Source organism: Cuculus canorus, chromosome 2 (assembly GCF_017976375.1).
Source record: "Cuculus canorus isolate bCucCan1 chromosome 2, bCucCan1.pri, whole genome shotgun sequence".
NCBI classification, from domain to species: domain Eukaryota; kingdom Metazoa; phylum Chordata; class Aves; order Cuculiformes; family Cuculidae; genus Cuculus; species Cuculus canorus.
Window position 1 is genome coordinate 128,257,249 of NC_071402.1, and position 17,807 is coordinate 128,275,055.

At 39.8% G+C, this 17,807-nt stretch overlaps 1 protein-coding gene across 1 annotated transcript in view; it reads left to right on the forward strand.

Moving 5' to 3' along the window:
• The first annotated feature begins 285 nt into the window (after nt 1–285).
• MACC1 (MET transcriptional regulator MACC1) overlaps nt 286–17,807 on the forward strand; it is a 35,246-nt gene continuing 17,724 nt past the window's right edge. The window contains exon 1 of the mRNA XM_054060370.1: nt 286–1,146. Within this exon, the coding sequence (XP_053916345.1) occupies nt 1,144–1,146 (3 nt within the window). The 5' untranslated portion in view covers nt 286–1,143. The remainder of the gene's footprint in view (nt 1,147–17,807) is intronic.

Consider the following 17,807-nt stretch of genomic DNA (forward strand, 5'->3'; position numbering starts at 1 on the left):
TCCTATCAGCCTGATCAAACCAAACTACTTATTTTGGCAAGTAGCTAACTTTGTGGAAATTGGCCCACTAATATTGACACTATCTCCTCCATAAACACCCTGGATTCTGCCTTTCCTTGCTTTTTATCCTGTTTGATTTATACTTCTGGAGTATTCTGGAGGCAGGCTTACAGTGCCTGTGAAGCCTCTTTTCATCAAACGGGAGTTTCAGCTTGAGTCTTAAGTGCCACAAAAACACAGGTAGCAAATAACAAGTACAGGCAAATCATCTCTTCTCCAACTCACTGTGACATTCCTGGAGTAAAGACCATTAATCTTATCTCTCTGTGGCTATAATCTTTGTCCCTCTAATCTTTTTTCAATTTATCCTACAAAAAAGTGAAATCACTGAGAAAAACACCTGCAATATAATGCCTCAGAAAACTTGCTATATCCTCATGCTCATGGAGCCAAAAGGGAACTCTTTCCTCTCTGCCCTCCTGAATGTCTCTGCTTTCCTTCCTTTGTAGGTGTCTTCTCAGGCCATTGCCACCCCTCCTTCACTTGCTTCCTCATACCTGGTTGTCTGATTCTCTCACATGCACAGAGATGCCCGAACCGGTCTTACAGGTTCATGAGAGTTTAGTCACTGTATTCATTGCCTGTAAATCCAATTATTTCTAGCCTTAACATTTATCAGAAAGATGTCCTTTGTTCCACTTCCAGGAAGTTCAATATATCTGCAACACAGCATGTGAAAGGAGAAATCCTTGTCTTCCAGTGGGGCACAAAGAGCACATACTTCCTTCTCCTGTTCTGTGTGTACTTATCTCTCCACCCTAAGGTGAAACTCCCACACCACCTCTCATGGTTTCAGGTGTACTCATAAACCAGATGAAGGCAATTATGGGTAATGTAGTTCTATCACTCCCTCCTGTCTGTTTGAACAAGTGCCGCCAGGTACCTGCTAGACTGCACATTCCAGCAGGCATTGCTCAGCACCCCTAAGAGAGAGGCGCACCAGGTGTGCTCACAGCACCTACTCGAACCTTGAGCACGCCGGAATTTTGCAAAGCTGGAGGAAGAATGAGTGCTCCTTCAACACTGCTGATGTCTTGAGCAATGACATAAAGGGGATCTAGGAGAAAGCTTTTAGTTTCCAGAATGGTGAGTTTTCTTTTTTCTTCCAAGTATCTTTTGTTGGTTTTGTTTAAAAGACTTCTGAAGGACTGAAATATCAGAGTAGTATTTTTACCAGTACTAATGCTGCAGTCTGATACTGTCCTTTTGGCCATAGTTAGTGCCAGGTGCTGCTGGATAAGGTGCAAAATCTGTATGCATTTTGAATTACATGATATTTTACCCCAGGGTGATTTGGGATGTGTGGAGAAAAGCACGGCACTTGCTAAGTGCTGGCCTTTCCTGAGAGCGTAAATAATGGTGAACCTCTTACAATTTTAAATCAACCAATAGTAAGCTGGACTTCTCTGTCTTTTCCCTTTTGTGAAATAAGCTGCTGCAGTTGTGTCCCGGTGTGTGTGTGCGTGCGCGCATGTGTGGGGTTTATAGTTTTATTTGTTTGTTTCAGTTCTATTGAAGCGCTATATGAATTGAAATGCTCATCTTCATGCATGCAGCAGTTGGACTGGCCTCTGGCTCTTTGAACTGGTGATGAAGACTGTGCAACAGGATGCTAAACACTGCAACAAAGCAGCTACTAGGAATTGGGAAAATAGAGTTTAAAGAGCACATATACTTCTAAACTTTAAAATATTCGTTCTGTATTAAAGGAACCTTTGGAAGATAATATCTCCAGGCTAAATGGAGCCAAGACCTCCATGAATGCAAGAACTATCCTGCTGACAGACCTTGAAACAACTCCTTTTATAGCTAAAAAGTGACAAGCAGAGCTGGCTGGTCTATTTAAAACCAGAAACATTTAAATGACAAGAAAGAAAAAGTTCTTGTTCTCTTCCCACCTGCTAATACAACTCAGCTAATAACTCCTCTCATGTAGAGGAGACTGCTCAAAATCCTAACAGCTTGGGAAGAATTTTTGACTGGCTTTACTATGAAATAGCAATAGGCACCCTCATGAGTAAGTGAGGGAGGGAGGGGAGGAGGGAGGGGATAATTTGTACTGTCTAGATCTTGGGAGGCATAAATTGCCACACTTTCCCTAGCCCAAAACCATGCATTTGACGGCTGTTAACATGATATGCTCCTATGCAGAACTTTCATGCTGAAACCAGATGCACAGTGTCTGTGTTGGGTGGGAGATTTACAATGGGATTACAACACAAGCACAAGATGATTATTGTTGTGCTAGAAGCCATAGAATAGTGTTTACCTGACATACATTAAAAATAAGGAATACCTGGAGTCGTATTCAGTAAACTGTATAGCACAACAATATCCTGTGGGAATGCGCTCAACAGGCTGATTATATGTTGCAACAGAAGGCTTATTGAGTATTTAAATGTTTGCTTTAAAATGTGCTGTCTCTCTTCCTCCTCTTTCTCCGTGTATTATGAGAATGGCTAATTGGGTTCAGTTGCAGGCTTCTTTTTAGTCAACTTCCTTTTAACTCCTTATTTTCAGCCTGTGGAGCAGCAATATTTGTGTTTGATGGACTGTGTCTGGGAGATTTCTATGAAGGGTATCTAAAGGAAGAAAAAAACTTCAAAATTCACTACCTCTGAACTGGATGCCTTTCCCTGCTATTTTCCACAACAAATAAACTCAAGCTCCTTGGGAAACTACATGTTTATGCTACAGTAAACTTTTGTATAAGTCTCTGCGTGGAAGTCCACCCTTGAGATATGAATATAAAATAGATGGAAGAAACACGAAAAGCACATAGAGTGTAGAAATAGAAATCATGTTGCTGTAAAAGCCAGAAGTCTGGCTTTTGGGCAGAACAGTCAGATAGTCAACCTGAACTGATGGTTTCTAAAGGGTGTCCTCCTGTATCAAAAGCTGTGCTCTAGGGTAGTGGCAGCTGCAGTACATCAAAATTCTGCACCACAAACTGTGGTGCATACTTGCAAAAAAATGTGTAAAAAAATAAGCATAGCTCAGTCTGGAACTATAGGCTTTCTCATCTCTTATCCTACAAAATACTGCATAGGAACCTAAGTTACCTCATGGATCCCACAATGGTAAATGGAATGAGATTGGAGAGGGGGAAAGGAGCTATTTCAATAACATTAATAGCATCTTTTTCCTGACAGCCCCATCCCTGCTGCTATCAAAAAAACCTTTACTTTAATTTGACCTTCTATCTTTTTAACAGTTTCTTCTATAGGAGTCTTTTCCTCTCACCTCTTACCCTCTTTCTTGAATTCATCTCTTTCAACTCTGTATTTTCAGGAGTACAGAGGGGTGTTTTTCAAAAACAGAATTCTGGATGATGATGTCATATACTCATGGAAAACATGTATGTATGCAATCTGTAATATTTAATCAGATTTTCACCTGCTTCTCAGTGCAGACTAGTATCTTATTTTCATTTCTGCACACTGAGGAAACGTCTTTTTTAAACTGCTGAAGCTTCCCCTTAAACTTTTTCGGGGAAAGTACAATTATTTTAGAAATCAACGTGTATGAGGACTTTCAAATTGCTCCTCTGAAAGCACTTTTTAACGTTCTTACCTACAACAAACTTAACGTTATGCCGCCCAAATTATTAGGATTTCCTGTAGCTCTTCATAGTCTGTTCTAGTATTAATAACCTCAGTAATTCTGGTTTGTGAGCAAACATTGTCATATCTCTTTCCACTGGCCTTCCCTTCCCACCCTCCAGATTTTATTCAAAGCACCTATTGTATAACTCAATAGCGGAGGCACTGGAATGCTTCCCTATCAAGGGACAGCAGTGAAGTTGAATCAGGGCTTTGAACCACTGAAAACTTCAGAAAACTGAAACAAAGTTTTATAGCTTGCAGCAAACGATGTTTTGGGCTCTGGTCCTGATGATGGAGAGGAAAAGCTTTTAGGTTTGGATGTATCCAGCCATCCTTTTCAAGGGATTTTATAGGAGGTATATACTGCTTAATTTCTGTAACAGCAGCACCCCTTCCCTTGTGTAGCTGAACCTCACCTTGTAAGCCAGCCTGCTAAGGAAGAAGTTGGCTGATATTTGAGCTGAAATCAGCATTATATACCCCCAAGTGCTGCCTCCCCCTTGCTGTGTGGGTAACTGCCAGACAAAATGCTCTGGAAAACCCATGAGTATTATTGCAGCCCAGAAGATAGTCTTCTAGGTCTTCTGCTTGGGATATGTATTTGCAGAAGGATGTGGATAAAAATTATTTGAGTCCAAAAAGCAGATAGTTGAATCACTTTGCCTTTTGCTTCAGCTTTCTCAATGGGGAAAGGATCTTTTTGATCCTTCGATCCTTAGAGAAAGTCTGCCTTCACTGGCAACTCAGAGTACCTAATAATCTTTGTGTTCCTCTTTACAGCATACTTGTAAGATGGGGAGCTGCCATTTTACTTTGGGTATGTTCTTGTACTACTTTTAAGCTGCTGTAATGGCTACCTGCTGTGGAATGGGGCAGTCCCGTTTCTCATATCTTGCCATTACTTCCCACAGGCCAGCACAGGTGAACACTGACTCACCGTGCCTGGGCCCTGTGAGACCAGATAAGCACCAGTGTTAATGCAAAGGAGAAGCAGCACTGGTGTTTTCTGGAGCAGCCAGCCAGCCAGTCGGATGGCATCCCTAAGAGCAGGCTTAGCCTCCAGCTCAATGCCAGATAGTCTTGTCTCTCATCTATTACCTTAAAAAATTGGGAGATTTGACTCTGGTTCTATCCCTGGCTTGCTCTGAATTCTTTAATCTCCCTCTCTCTCTCTCCACAGAAGTGTATAATACTTCCCTCGGTTAAATGGGAGTTCACAAGTCTTTAAATTGATTCTAAAATGTATTGGCTCATACTTAAATCTACACTGACCTCTAGTTAGATATAATGGAATTAATTCAGGTTGTATCTTTACTTACTAACCTGAACTGCCAACAGCTTTGCTTGTCCGTTGTGCTGGTCACTTCAAAGCAAGCAGCTCCTTTCCCACAGGCGGCAGTAAGCTGTATAACAAAATAGTCAGGCCACAACTTGATGAGTTGTTCAACTTACCGCCTAAACCTATGTCCTTAAAAAACCCAAAAGTTTCACCAGTAGACTTGAAGCTTTTGACCCAACAGTGGCAAAGCCTACAGCCTAAGTTTTGTCCTACGATCTAATTGAGTGCAAACTTTGGATATGTATTTACATGGAGAATAAGTTGTATCTCTACATGTACTAAGCTGTGTAATTAAAAGGAAATTAGTTTGTCTGAAATAACTGTGGGGAGCGGAGCAGGAGGTGGCAAGAATTTTAGGTCGTTTGTTTTTATTCGTACATGATCTCATGCAATACCAACTCTGCGCCCTGAAGAAAGTCCCATGATATGCTAACCTTCTGACGAGCTCACTCCCTCTAATCCATTAGTCTTAATTTAACAAGATCTCTGAAACGCGGGAGGGTTGTGATGCAGCAGAAAAAAAAAGAATTCTCAATTTATTCATAGTACTGTCCTAATTCCTGCAGCACAAATTGTCACGTGTTGCTCTGTGTGAAATTATAGTGATATGAACATGAGTAATGCCAGTTTGTTCTTCTGCTCAGTGATTTTTTTTCTTTTTTTACTTTTTTCATTCTTCTTCCTCTTTGAAATTTTGTCTGTTCTCTAGTGTGTATGCTAGTTCAGCTCTGGACTGAGACTGCTAAGTAGTATGCAAAGATTAAGTGAAATTAATAACATCATAAATACATTTGTAAAATCTCATAAGTTTTCTAAGGAAACATCTAACAATTCTCAGCAGAAGCATCTTCTGATTGAAGTGTTCATAGTATCTGTCTTAAGGTGTAAGGAGAGGAAATAAACTCAAACCTTTCGCCTCATTTTCCATGTATGGGACAAACAGACAAGGAACAAATTTGTCTAGTCTTACTGCTAGATGGTACACAGAACATTGGTTACAGTAGTTGAACCAAGCTTAAAATCTTCCAGGATAAGCTCCATATAGTTTTGACGACAGTGTGGAAAGCTATGAGAGAACTGCTTTGGTTTTAGAGCACTTGAGAGTGTTTGGACGCTGAGGTATGTGAGGTATGCATCATCCTAACATAAATAACTTAATTTCTTTATCTCATCAGTGGAGAACAAGAGGTGCATTTAATGGCTCTCGGAGTTATCTTTTGTCTACCGCAGCACGTATACTTCTATAGATGGATCCCACCTACAGATACTTACCTGGCTTGCACTGTTGGGTGGATAGTAATATGGCTGAGCGGAAAAGTGCTGCTAGTCTGTAAATTATATAAGAGAGTCCTTTGCACCTTAGAATTCCCTGGTATGTTTTTACTGGTAGTGATTGTAGTCCAGTCACAATCCACCAGGCAGGAGGTAATGTATACACTACTGATGTGCTCCCCAGAAAAGAATTTCCTTAGAGTTTTCCACATCTCATGTTGTGTGTGGTAGCAGAAACAGAAGAGCAATTTGCTTGGAGTCTGAACTTAATAGAAGCTGCATTCACCATCCCTGTATCTTTTTTTTAAAATAATATTTATTTCTTTTTAAAAAGTCATAAATGATCTCAGGCTTCTAAGTTGGGCTACAGATCACTTGTTTTACCAGATAAATGAAAACATAGGAGAGAGAAAACAGCATGTGACGTGCGTGTATATGTCAGTAATTTTCTGCTGCCTGTTATATGTAGCTACATTTTACTTGTATCTGATTTTGATGTGTGATTTCTGCTTGTAGCTGCGAAGAGAGGCCAAACCCAGCAATGACAAAGTCTGTCAGGAGATGTTATGAATACCTGCCTCGCTTTCCAGTTAGTTGACTTTTCAGGGTGTGAACACTTTGGGACAGAGAAGGGCTCTTATGATATTTATGCGATTACTTTCAAAGCCCTTGGTCTTGGTGGCAGTTTTCTTCCCATGGCACTTACACATCCTGTGCTCTATCACTGTTTTTTTGAGTACTCTGGGACAATTTGTTTTTATGTTTATGCAGTTCTGATAGTGGGTGGAAGACACTGGACTATTGCTATCAGTCTCTTTGGGGTTTAGTCTTTCCGTCTGTAAACTTGTCTATTTCCATTTTTTCCCCATACCTGCCCTTCCTTGTCTCATGTATTAAACAGTCAGTTCCTTGTGAGCAGGCTGTGCTTGTTATTTATTTGCACAAAGCTTAGCAAAGAGATGCTATTCCAGCTAGTTCTAACAGGATACACAAGAAAAAGTAAAAGAAAACCGTGGTTTGAGTCCCAACAATATAAACATCAGCTCTGAGGTTCAAAATTGGGTTAAGAGTTTCTGTTCCATAAAAAGCACTCAACTTCACACAGTAAAAGCTAGATAAAAGCCCATGGCCTTGATTCTGCATAGGAAAAGTAAAGATGATTGCTTTGCTTCTTTTGCCTTTGAAATCTGTGCATAAGTCAAATGTAGTGCTTCTGAAACAGTCTGGCAGCTATAGGAGCTGACAGGTTTTGAGCTGAAATCTATGTGTCTTGTGCCCCATTTCTCTTGGGATGAGTAGATCTGGGAGACTGAAAACTTGACATGTTTCTTAGGTGGCAAATTATCCCTCTCCTAATGCGGAGAAAGTGTACTGAAAGCTCACTCTCTGTCCCTCCAGGCAAAAGATTCACAGATGAATTATGGGTTAAGCATATGCTAAACTCTAAAGAACTTTGAAACAAATTTGCTTGTGTGGACGCAAGTGATTCAGTATACTGAATGATGGCAAAAGACATTGTCTTACTACTGTAAAATCTTGCTAAAATCAGCAATGCGAGATGGATTTGCACTGTAAAATAAAATGATCTGAACTAACTTTCACAATGGAACAAACTGTTTGCTATGTTTGTCAAGACTGTCTGAGTATATGGTAATTTCCTCTTGGTATTGAGTTGAGTGAAATCTCCTGAAGTTCTGAAGATTAGAACTTACACCAAACTAGATAAAAATCCTTACATGTTCTTAGTGATGGTCTGCTGACTGATACTTCTCTCTTCTGGTGGATATGACATAGCTAAACAGTAGCTAACAGGAAAATATTATGTTGTGGAAATTTTTTAAATCATGATCATTCAAGTTTTGAGAAAAGTTGTACATGTTTCTGTTTATTACAGATGAAACAACCTATACAAATATAACCCTGAACTATGATCTGTCAGGAGCTAAACTAAATTAACTTTGTGCTGGACAACATTTGGACCATGGACCACCAAGAATACTCGCCAAATTAAAGTTTAGATAAAGCTTTGAAAGCAGACCATATTTAATTTGAGTTTTGAATTTCTTACCTTATGCTTTTCTTTCCCTTTTTGTACTAGACAACTGTCTGTTTGAGAATCCTATGTTCTACAAGTATCTACTGTCACCATTAATGACCTGAAACATATAATAGTAATTGCCATAAAAAGAATACTGAAAATTGCATCTAATAAATTGCACAGCCAGGATTACATGTGTCTAACAAAGATGTATTACAGGAGACTCCTGTCTCTCTACAGGCAGGGAAAAATATCTTAAGAAAAATAATCTGCCATCACACATCAACATGTGTGTTTGATGTTATAAGTTAAATGTTATAATGATATCTACACATTATGACACTTGCATAATTTAATCAAGGAACCCCTGACAGTGATGGCAAGGATATATATGTAATGGTAAGAGAGAGCTGCTTGATCTAAACAGTCTTTCAACTGCACTCACTGTAAATGTGTTGCATGCATCGGTCTCTCCAGAAAACCCTTAAAATAACAATTTTGGTTAGGAAAAAAAGTAGAATTTTGCATATACAATTCTGCAGTATTTCACATAGTACAGCACACATTTTGAACACTTATTATCTTTAGAAGTAGGAGCTAGTTAAAGGTGCAAAACTCAAGACTTGCTGCTAGGTGATATGGGTAGGGGAATGCTTTGATCATCAAAGTCGGTGACCTTTTGGAAAAGCTGTGAATGCCTCCTCCCACTTTTCAGTACAAATGGAGCAAGGACAGTAAGCTTATGAAGATGAAGCCAAAAAAGTGTTTCTTTAGGGCTGGCACTTGGAAGGTGTTGCTGAATAGGCTGAATTCTCTGAGCCTTCAGGTTCTTAACTGGGAAAGTCAAAGTACTAAAAAGTTTTTAGAAGTGTGGTCTAGATTTCAACTTATTTCATTTGTAACCTTGAGCCTGATTTCCTTCTGTCTGAAGCAAAAGCTGGTCTGCTGTTACTGATGAGACCGAAACTAGATAGCTAGAGGAATTCCAGCTTCATAAAGGCATTGATCCCAAATGAAATGACTTTTAGGGAATTTGTATCCTGGGTGTTTAGTGATATTTATTATTGCTGTCTATTCCTTTCAATCTGCTATAATCAATGCATGGAACACTGTTGGTGCTTCTCTCCAGCAGGGAGAGATTAGTCTTCCCTTCTGCCAGACTGTCAGAAAAACCTTAACTCTAGGCAGGGCATAAAACTTTCCTTTCAAAGTAATAGTCATGAAATTTATGTGGTTTTGCATGATGTTTAAATATACTAGTTGTCGGAAATCAATTTTCCATATCTTTTGTAGTCTGACAATAGCCTATAGAGCAGTTCCACTTAATGTACCAGCTGATTATTCTTTCTAGTGAACGGGACATCATATAGCTGTAAAGGTGATTTTGAATGATAAATGATGTCCAAGGTTTTTCTGTGTAGGAAGCCAGTGAGGTCAAAGAACTGAGGCCTTTTAGGAGATTTAATAGTATAAAATAGTGAGATAGTCTCTATAGAATTGGAAGGTGAGCATGCTCAGTGTCTTTGAAGAGTGAGGCAAAACAAAGGATTGACACCAAGATCTTCACAAGGCTGAACAGTGGCCAGGTCTTGCAGAGTCTAACTTACATAACATATCAGTGAAAATGAATTTACTGAATGTAAAAATTGAGGGAGTACAGGGCTGACTAGAGTGATAGGGTTGGTTTTTTTTTGATGAGGGGGATGACACAGGACAGTACAGGGATAGACCAGAAGGGAAGTTGGAGATAACTTATTGAAATGCTGTGGTTATAATAATTTGAGGTACTGATATACAGCCTTCCACTTCTGCTAGAAAGGCAATAACTTCAGCTGTAGTGAAAAAAAAAACCAATAAAGCTTATTGAGGCAGAATAACTGAAACAAAAGACTGGGCACATGCTTTGAACTGATAGAGTGTAATCCATAGCATTTCTGAATCATTTTCCTGAAGATTTTCTTCAGGATTGCCTGAGAGGCACTGTTTGGGAACTTGGTAAGTTTGGTTTTAATCCAAATTCCTTAGCAATTTCTATCTGCACCACTCCAGCATTTTTTTTTCATTTGAGGGTATCGGCCAGATTTGTTGGACAGATGGAAATTTTTCTTCAATTAAACTGACTATCTTTGCCTATAAAAGGATGAAATTTATGATAACTTAGGGACTGGTTTTGGGTTTTTTTCTCCTTTGGTATGCAATTTGAATGGAAAGTCTTCCTTATTATACAGATTTATACACTGACGCCTTCATTTTCTGTCCTATGTTAATTCCCTCCACATCTCTAACAGTGTCATAGCCAATGCATCTGTACGGTGTTAGAGAAGGAAACAAGAAAGAAGGCAAGCACAGCTTTATGCCTTCTTTCTCTACTCCTCACTGCCATATTAAATATAAAGCAAAAGTAACATTGTTTTCTTCATGGCAAATGGCATGAAAAGATCTTCTAGAGCTGAGTGGGGAAGTTTTCTTGATTGAGTAGACATCCATATGTGTATAGTTCCTGCTCATGCTGTTCCTGAACAATTGCAACTCTCATCTGCTTCATCAGATTTTGCCCTCAAAAGTCAGTGTTGCCTCAGAAGGAAGAGCTGGAACCAGTGAAGAACTAGGGTGCCTGTGGCAGCCTGAGGGGAAGAGATGTTAGGAACAGCAAGCTGGAGCTGCACTTTTGCTTCTAGGGGTGAATAGAGAAAATGGGGGTTTAAAGTCAGCATAGGAATGCCTGGACTTACATGGGGGACATCTCTGATGTGTTGTATAAACAGTTCATTAATCACTTATGGAGGTCAGCCAACTGGATGGTGAGAACCTCAGGAAGAGTTTCTTCCTCTGAGCCATTGAGCGATAGGATGCAATGGAATACATATCCTTAAAAGGCTTCTAGTGGGTAATACTATCCATTGCTATATAACAGTGTGGTTCTCCTGGGTGGGAAAATTAGCTTTCCACTGAGGTATTGCATCCATGTTAGTAGTGTGCACCATCTGCTGCTGCAAAGACAATTGAAGAGAATGAAGGTGGATAAGAATATGGTGACTAGAGGAAGAGACCTGGAACAACTGTCTCACCAAATTATTACTTTCACCTCTGCAAACGAGAAAATATTTGATGAGTGACTTTGTCACTGCTGCATAAAAATATGTTATTGGACATGTTATTCTTTTTATTGTACCAGGTGGTAAGAAACAAAAGTGTAGCTCTCTTCTCAGCAGGGAGGAGTGGATGGTTCAATCAATGAGCCTGTAAGGCAGCTAGATTTAAGGACTGAATTTAGACACATAAGAGCATGCAATTTGTTGGGAATTTGTTACTTCAAATTTCCTTGAACTTGACTGTTGCCTTAGAAGATGATCCACAGTGGTACTGTAGACTGATGGGGTTTTTTTTGTTTGTTTGTTTGTTTTTTTTGGTTTTTGTTTTTATAAATATATTCACTTCTGTTTCAGTTATAAAACTAGCAGCAATACTGGAAGCAGCTCTTCATTGTTTTTATATGTAGGATTTCTTACTTTTTCCTGTAGAATATGCAGTCTTCTGTGATCAGAGATGGATTATTAAATGGTATCTGATGTTATATGGCAGTTTATCTTTCTCCAACTTCATTTTTGTTGCTGAATCATTTTGGAGTCAATCTGGTAGTCACGTTATTTCAGTAAAATTAGTCTGATAACAATGCTGTTAATAACAAATGCCCTTCATTAGTAGAGAAAATATCCATTTAAACATGAATCTCATTTCTTGGATGTACAAGGGTTTTTTGCTTGTCAAGAGCATGTGTAATTGCTATGTAAAAGGAGAGTCTGCAATATAATGAGAAGTACTGGGTTTGGCTTTTACAGAACAAAATACATTTTTATGAATTCACCTCCTTCTTCCCTTCGAAATTACTGTGTCAAAAATAACTTTAAAATGTTGGCAAGTGCACCGTAATGGGCAGCTTAGTCTATTATTCACAACACAGGCACAGATGTTTTAAATATGATGATGTCTTGCTGCTGGAGAAGAGTTCTGGCCAAACTTTAGGGAATGTAATTGCCATAAAAAGCAACGCCAAAAAAAATGCACTGTCTGCAGTATACCTCTGAAAGTGTCCCTGTGATTAAGACTCCCTCTCTGATGCTTTCTTCACTATATTCCTAAAGTGCCAAGGACTATTAAACAAGTTCTGTCAAAACAGATCAATACACAAAAAAATAGGTACCAGTATTTCTTTGTAAATATTATCACAATCTATCAAACATACTGTTTGTGCTGTTACATATTCCCTGTGTCTGTTATGTGGTCAGTCAAGCAGAGCAAAATGTAATTTGTGGAGGCACTGAAGAATGATTTTGCTTACAGTTATTAACTCTCTAAACTAACCTTTAATGACAACCAGAGAAGGCCTTCCCAAATGGATTTACTTTTTTTTCTACTACATTTAATAGAATTATTTTCCCAGAACTGGTGGCTGCCTCTTTTATTCATTATTTTCCATCTTGAGCTGGTCTCATGTCACCCATCTTCCATCATTTCTGCCCTCTCACTATTGATCTCCCTTTGTATTTCCCAGGAAAGATGGAACAAGTGAACGTCTTGACAGAACGTCAGTCCTGTCCTGTCCCCCTCTCCTGTGCCTCATTCATGCCCTAAACATCTGGGAATTCTTCTTGGCTAGTTTATACTTTTTGAAAGCTTACCTGACATAGTTTAAACACCGCAAAACAAACTCTCCGTGTGTATCGTCATCAAGAAAAGGACCTTTCTAGTCTCCCACCTCATCAAAAGCACAGCACACTGCAGTGCTCACCTCATATGCTGAAAAAAGAACACCTAAAAGGTAGAGGTACCTTGCACACGTCTGAATATCAGGTGCAACTTCAAAACATTGCATGTTTTGCCTATACATCTTCAACCTACATCTATCCAAAATAAAGTGTCAGTATCCAGGCAGAATAATTGACAGGCAATTCAGTTCCATTGTTATATGTTCAAGACTGGGTCCTGTTATAGTATCAGCCACATCACTTTGTTATATTTGTTTCAGTATGGAATAGCAAGAAAAACCATCCTACATGTTTGCAACAATATCCAGCTGATAGAGGTGTTGTTAATTATAAAGTTAAGAACTTTAGAGCTGTGGGCAAGTGAAACACTCCCCTTTCTCTGCAAGTAGGATCCCTGGTGAGTTCAGCTTTGCCATAATGCTGTGAAGCTCTCGTAGGTTTTCTGTTATCGCATCACCGAACCAGATGAGACATCTAAATGTTGAAAGTCAAGAGAAATTTTTCCCCTGCCTGTGCGCAGTCCTTAAATTTACAAGTAATTATTTCTATGAAACATATAACTCCTAAGTGCCTGATTGTCGGTTCCTAATAAAGAACTGCTTCACTACCTGACCTGGGTTTGATTGTCTGGAAACTGTTACCCTTTACTTGCTTTCTGGATGGATAGTGAATGTGCTATTTTCTATATATAACTAGAAGAGTGTTGAACAGTAAGATGTTGCCAAAATCAAGTCTTCAGAACAGAGGAAGCCTTTTCTTTTGGTCATGCCCCAGTGACTCCACATTAGCTCTGAGATTGTAAATTATTCACTACTGTTAATTCTACTGCTATTTCTGTCTCCCACCACTGCTTCGTGCCCTCAAAGACCACAGGTCCTATCTGTCCCTCTGCAAAGCTGACATTTGGCATGAAAAGGCAGAGACATGAACCTTTCCCAAGGAAAAGCATAATAAATACTAGGCAGAGCTGGGGGTGCTCTAAGCCAGGCTAGTGTGTAGGAGTCCAATACTTTATCTCCACTTGCCACTGATGAGTAAACTGCACAGTTAAAGACTCAATGTAACTCCTGCATTCAACTTCAATGTGAGTTAATGTCTAATTTAATACAAAGAGAAGAAGAAATCAGAGTAACAAAATAATTTGTTGATTACTTTGGAAGTTTCCTGTACTTATGAACCTGGGATCACAGCTATCGTTCTCAGGGATATAAACAGCTAGTAGAGATTTTGAGAGTTCCTGTCACTCCCACTCCTCTAGGTTATTAAAAAATGTTCACATTTGAGGTTTTTGTTTTGTCCTAGCAAGCGTTAGAAGTAGCCAAGGATGAGCAGCAGGCCTCTGGTTTACATGCAGAACATGGTACACAGAGGCTTTTCCTCTGCTTTTCGGTTTTGTATGCATTATGGTAGCATTGAAACATTTGAAGCATCTAGAAATGGAAACTTCTACCTCTAATGAATGCTAAATAAAAGATGTTAATTACAGAGTGCTTTCAATACCCATTTTGGAAGAATAACTCCGTTGGTATTACAGTCAGTAATAACTTGTAATATTATAACCTCTGTGAAGGAGCCAGAAGTGTTTTCATAGGACCTCCAAAAGTCAAGAAACTAGCTGTGCTTCCAAAGTTATAAGTGAGAATCCAGTGTGATTTTTACCTAATGTTGGTTTTAGGGGCTTTTGAGAGGTGGTAATGAAATGAGTTCATAGAAGAATTAAGCTAATAAACTTGCAGTGTTTTCTCTTTTTAGCAAAATGAAGAAATATTGCAAATGGTACAAAGTTAGATCCTTTAATTCACTTGTTAATGACATCTTTAATTTCCATTTCCCATTCTTTAAAAAGTTACTTAGTAATCTAAATTGAAGGCAAGGAATTTGTTTGCAAGGCCAAAGAGAAACCACAGAGTATTTCAGAGTGGTAGCTGAAGCCCAAAAGATAACTTCAAAACTTAACTACATATTCTTGGGGCTTCTGTGAAGCAATATTCCCAGATGTAAATTTATAAATGAAAATAAATGCTGTAGCTCTTATGCTTACAACAAGCGATTTTAGAAGCATAGATTCATGGAGTGGATGCAAGGATACTTGCCTTGTAGAGGGACTGTCTACGGTGTAGTCATTTTTGCTTGCATAGTGTTCCCCACCCAGGCTGTAAGGCAGTCAGTTCTGGGTCATGCAGAGCTGAGCAGAGGCTGTAAAAAGCCCACTCATGAACTTGTGGAAATCTGCTGAGAGGATGACCCACTTCAAGTCCTGTTTTTGTTTTTGTTCTACTGAGGCTACTAGCTCTACCCTTTAACGCTAGCTCAAAGGAAGTCTTACAAGCAGCATTATGTCCGTAACAAGTAGCAGTGTAGGCATATGTGGGGTTTGCAGAAAGATTAAGCCCTGTTTCAGTGGTGACTGGCTCTGTAGTTCCCAGAGTTATACATTTTCAGAACATTGAAAGAGTAGGTACCAAGCTTGGCAACTAATTAACAACAGAGAAAACTGGTAGATAAATCAATTGAAAATGCTTTGCTATCATTACAGGCAAAGTGACAAATCACGGGGTTATACTAAAGCATTAAGGTTGCTGCCAATTATTAGTAAGGTAAGGGTTGAAACCTCTCCAGGTTGAATATTCAGCCCCATCTCTGCCTCTGCTCAAAGTGCCATACAGCTGCATTTCCTTTACTGCATCATACACACAGGCTAAGAGAATAAGTCAAAGACTTCATTGCTTCAAATGAAAGTATCATTTGCTCTCCTGTACTACAGCTACACACTACAGTTCAGCCCTGTAATCAAAGATTAGTAAACTCTGATCCAACTACCTCTCACAAAATTCTGAGCTGCATAAATCTGTTCCGGGCCACAAGTACTGAGTGATAGTTAAAACGTAATGTATGACCATAAATAATGTTTGACTAGAAACATGTTAATCTACTGAGAACAGACAGTGGTTTAGATTTGTTGGTGAGGTGTAGTTCCTTCTGAAACCATCTCTCTTCTGTGTATTACTTTCTCTTTCAAATTACTTTTCTTCGCTCTGTTTAATAGAATTTAAATAATTCAGTATACTCAGTATTTGATCAGACCAGGAACAGTGTATTTAACATTCTGGTGAATATACCTTGCTTCTTTTTCAGAATTAATTATAGAATCATAGAATCACTAGGTTGGAAAAGACTTTGAGATCATCAAGCCCAACTGTACCTGTCCAGTACTAAATCATACCCCTAAGCACTTCATCTACCCGTCTTTTAAATGCCACCAGAGATGGTGACCCAACCACCTTTCTAGGCAGATTGTGCTTGATAATCCTTTCAGTGAAGAAATTTTTCTTGATGTCCAATCTGACCTCCCCTGGTGCATCTTGAAGCCATTCCCTCTCATCCTACCATTTGGGAGAAGAAACAAATGCCCACCTCTCTACAACCTCCTTTTTGACCGTTGTAGACAGTGATAAGGTCTCCCCTCAGCCTCTTCTTCTCCAGGCTAAACACCTCCAGTTCCCTCAGACGCTCCTCATAAGACTTGTTCTTCAGCCCCTTTACAAGCTTTATTGCCCTTCTCTGGATATGCTCCAGAATCTCGATGTCTTTCTTGTAATAAGGGGTCCAAAACTGAATAGGGTATTCGAAGTGTGGCCTCACCAGTGCAGAGTACAGGAGGAGAATCACTTCCCTCGTCCTGCTGTTTCTGATACAAGCCAAGATGCTATTGGCCTTCTTGGCCACCTGGGCACACTGCTGGCTCATGTTCAGCCAACTGTCAACCAACGCCCCAAGGTTCTTCTCTACCAGGCGGCTTTCTAGGCACTCTTCCCCAAACCTGTAGTGCTGCGTTGGGTTGTTGTGTCCCAAGTGCAGGACTGTGCACTTGGCCTTGTTAAACCTCATCCTGTTGGTCTCAGTCCATCAATCCAGCCTGTTCAGATCACTCTGTAGAGCCTCCCCGCCCTTCAACAGATCTACACTTCCTTGCAGCTTAATGTCATCTGCAAACTGACTATGGGTACATTAAATCCTTTCATCCAGATCATTTATAAAGAGATGGAACAGAACTGGACGCAGCACTAAGCCCTGGGGAACACCACTTGTGGCTATACTCCAATTGGATTTAACTCCATTTACCATGATTCTTTGGGCCCAGCTATCCAGCCAGTTTTTAACCCAGCAGAGAGTATACATGTCCATGCCAGTCGTAGCCAGTTTCTCAAGCAGAGTACTGTGAGGAACAGTGTCAAAGGCTGTACTGAAGTTCAAGTACACTATATCCATAGCCTTTTCCTCATCCATTAAGTACATCACATTCTCATAGAAGGAGATCAGGTTGATTTGGCAGGACGCGCCTTTCATAAACACATGTTGACTGGGCCTGATCACCTGGTTGTCTTGTGTTTGCTGTATGATAGCACTCAAGATGACCTGCTCCATGACCTTCCCCGGCACCGAGGTTAGACTGCCAGGCCTGTAGTTCCCTGGATCCTCCCTCCAACCCTTCTTGTAAATGGGAATAACATTTGCCAACCTCCAGTCAAGTGAAACTTTCCCAGTCAGGCAGGACTGCCGGTAGATGATGAAAAAGTATTTGGTGAGAACCTCCACCAGCTCCCTTAATACCCTCAGATGAATCCCATCCAGCCCTACAGACTTGTGAATGTCTAGTTGGCCAAGGGGGTCTCTAACCATGTCCTCTTGGATCATGAAAGCTTTGTTCTGCTCTTCCTCCCTGTCTT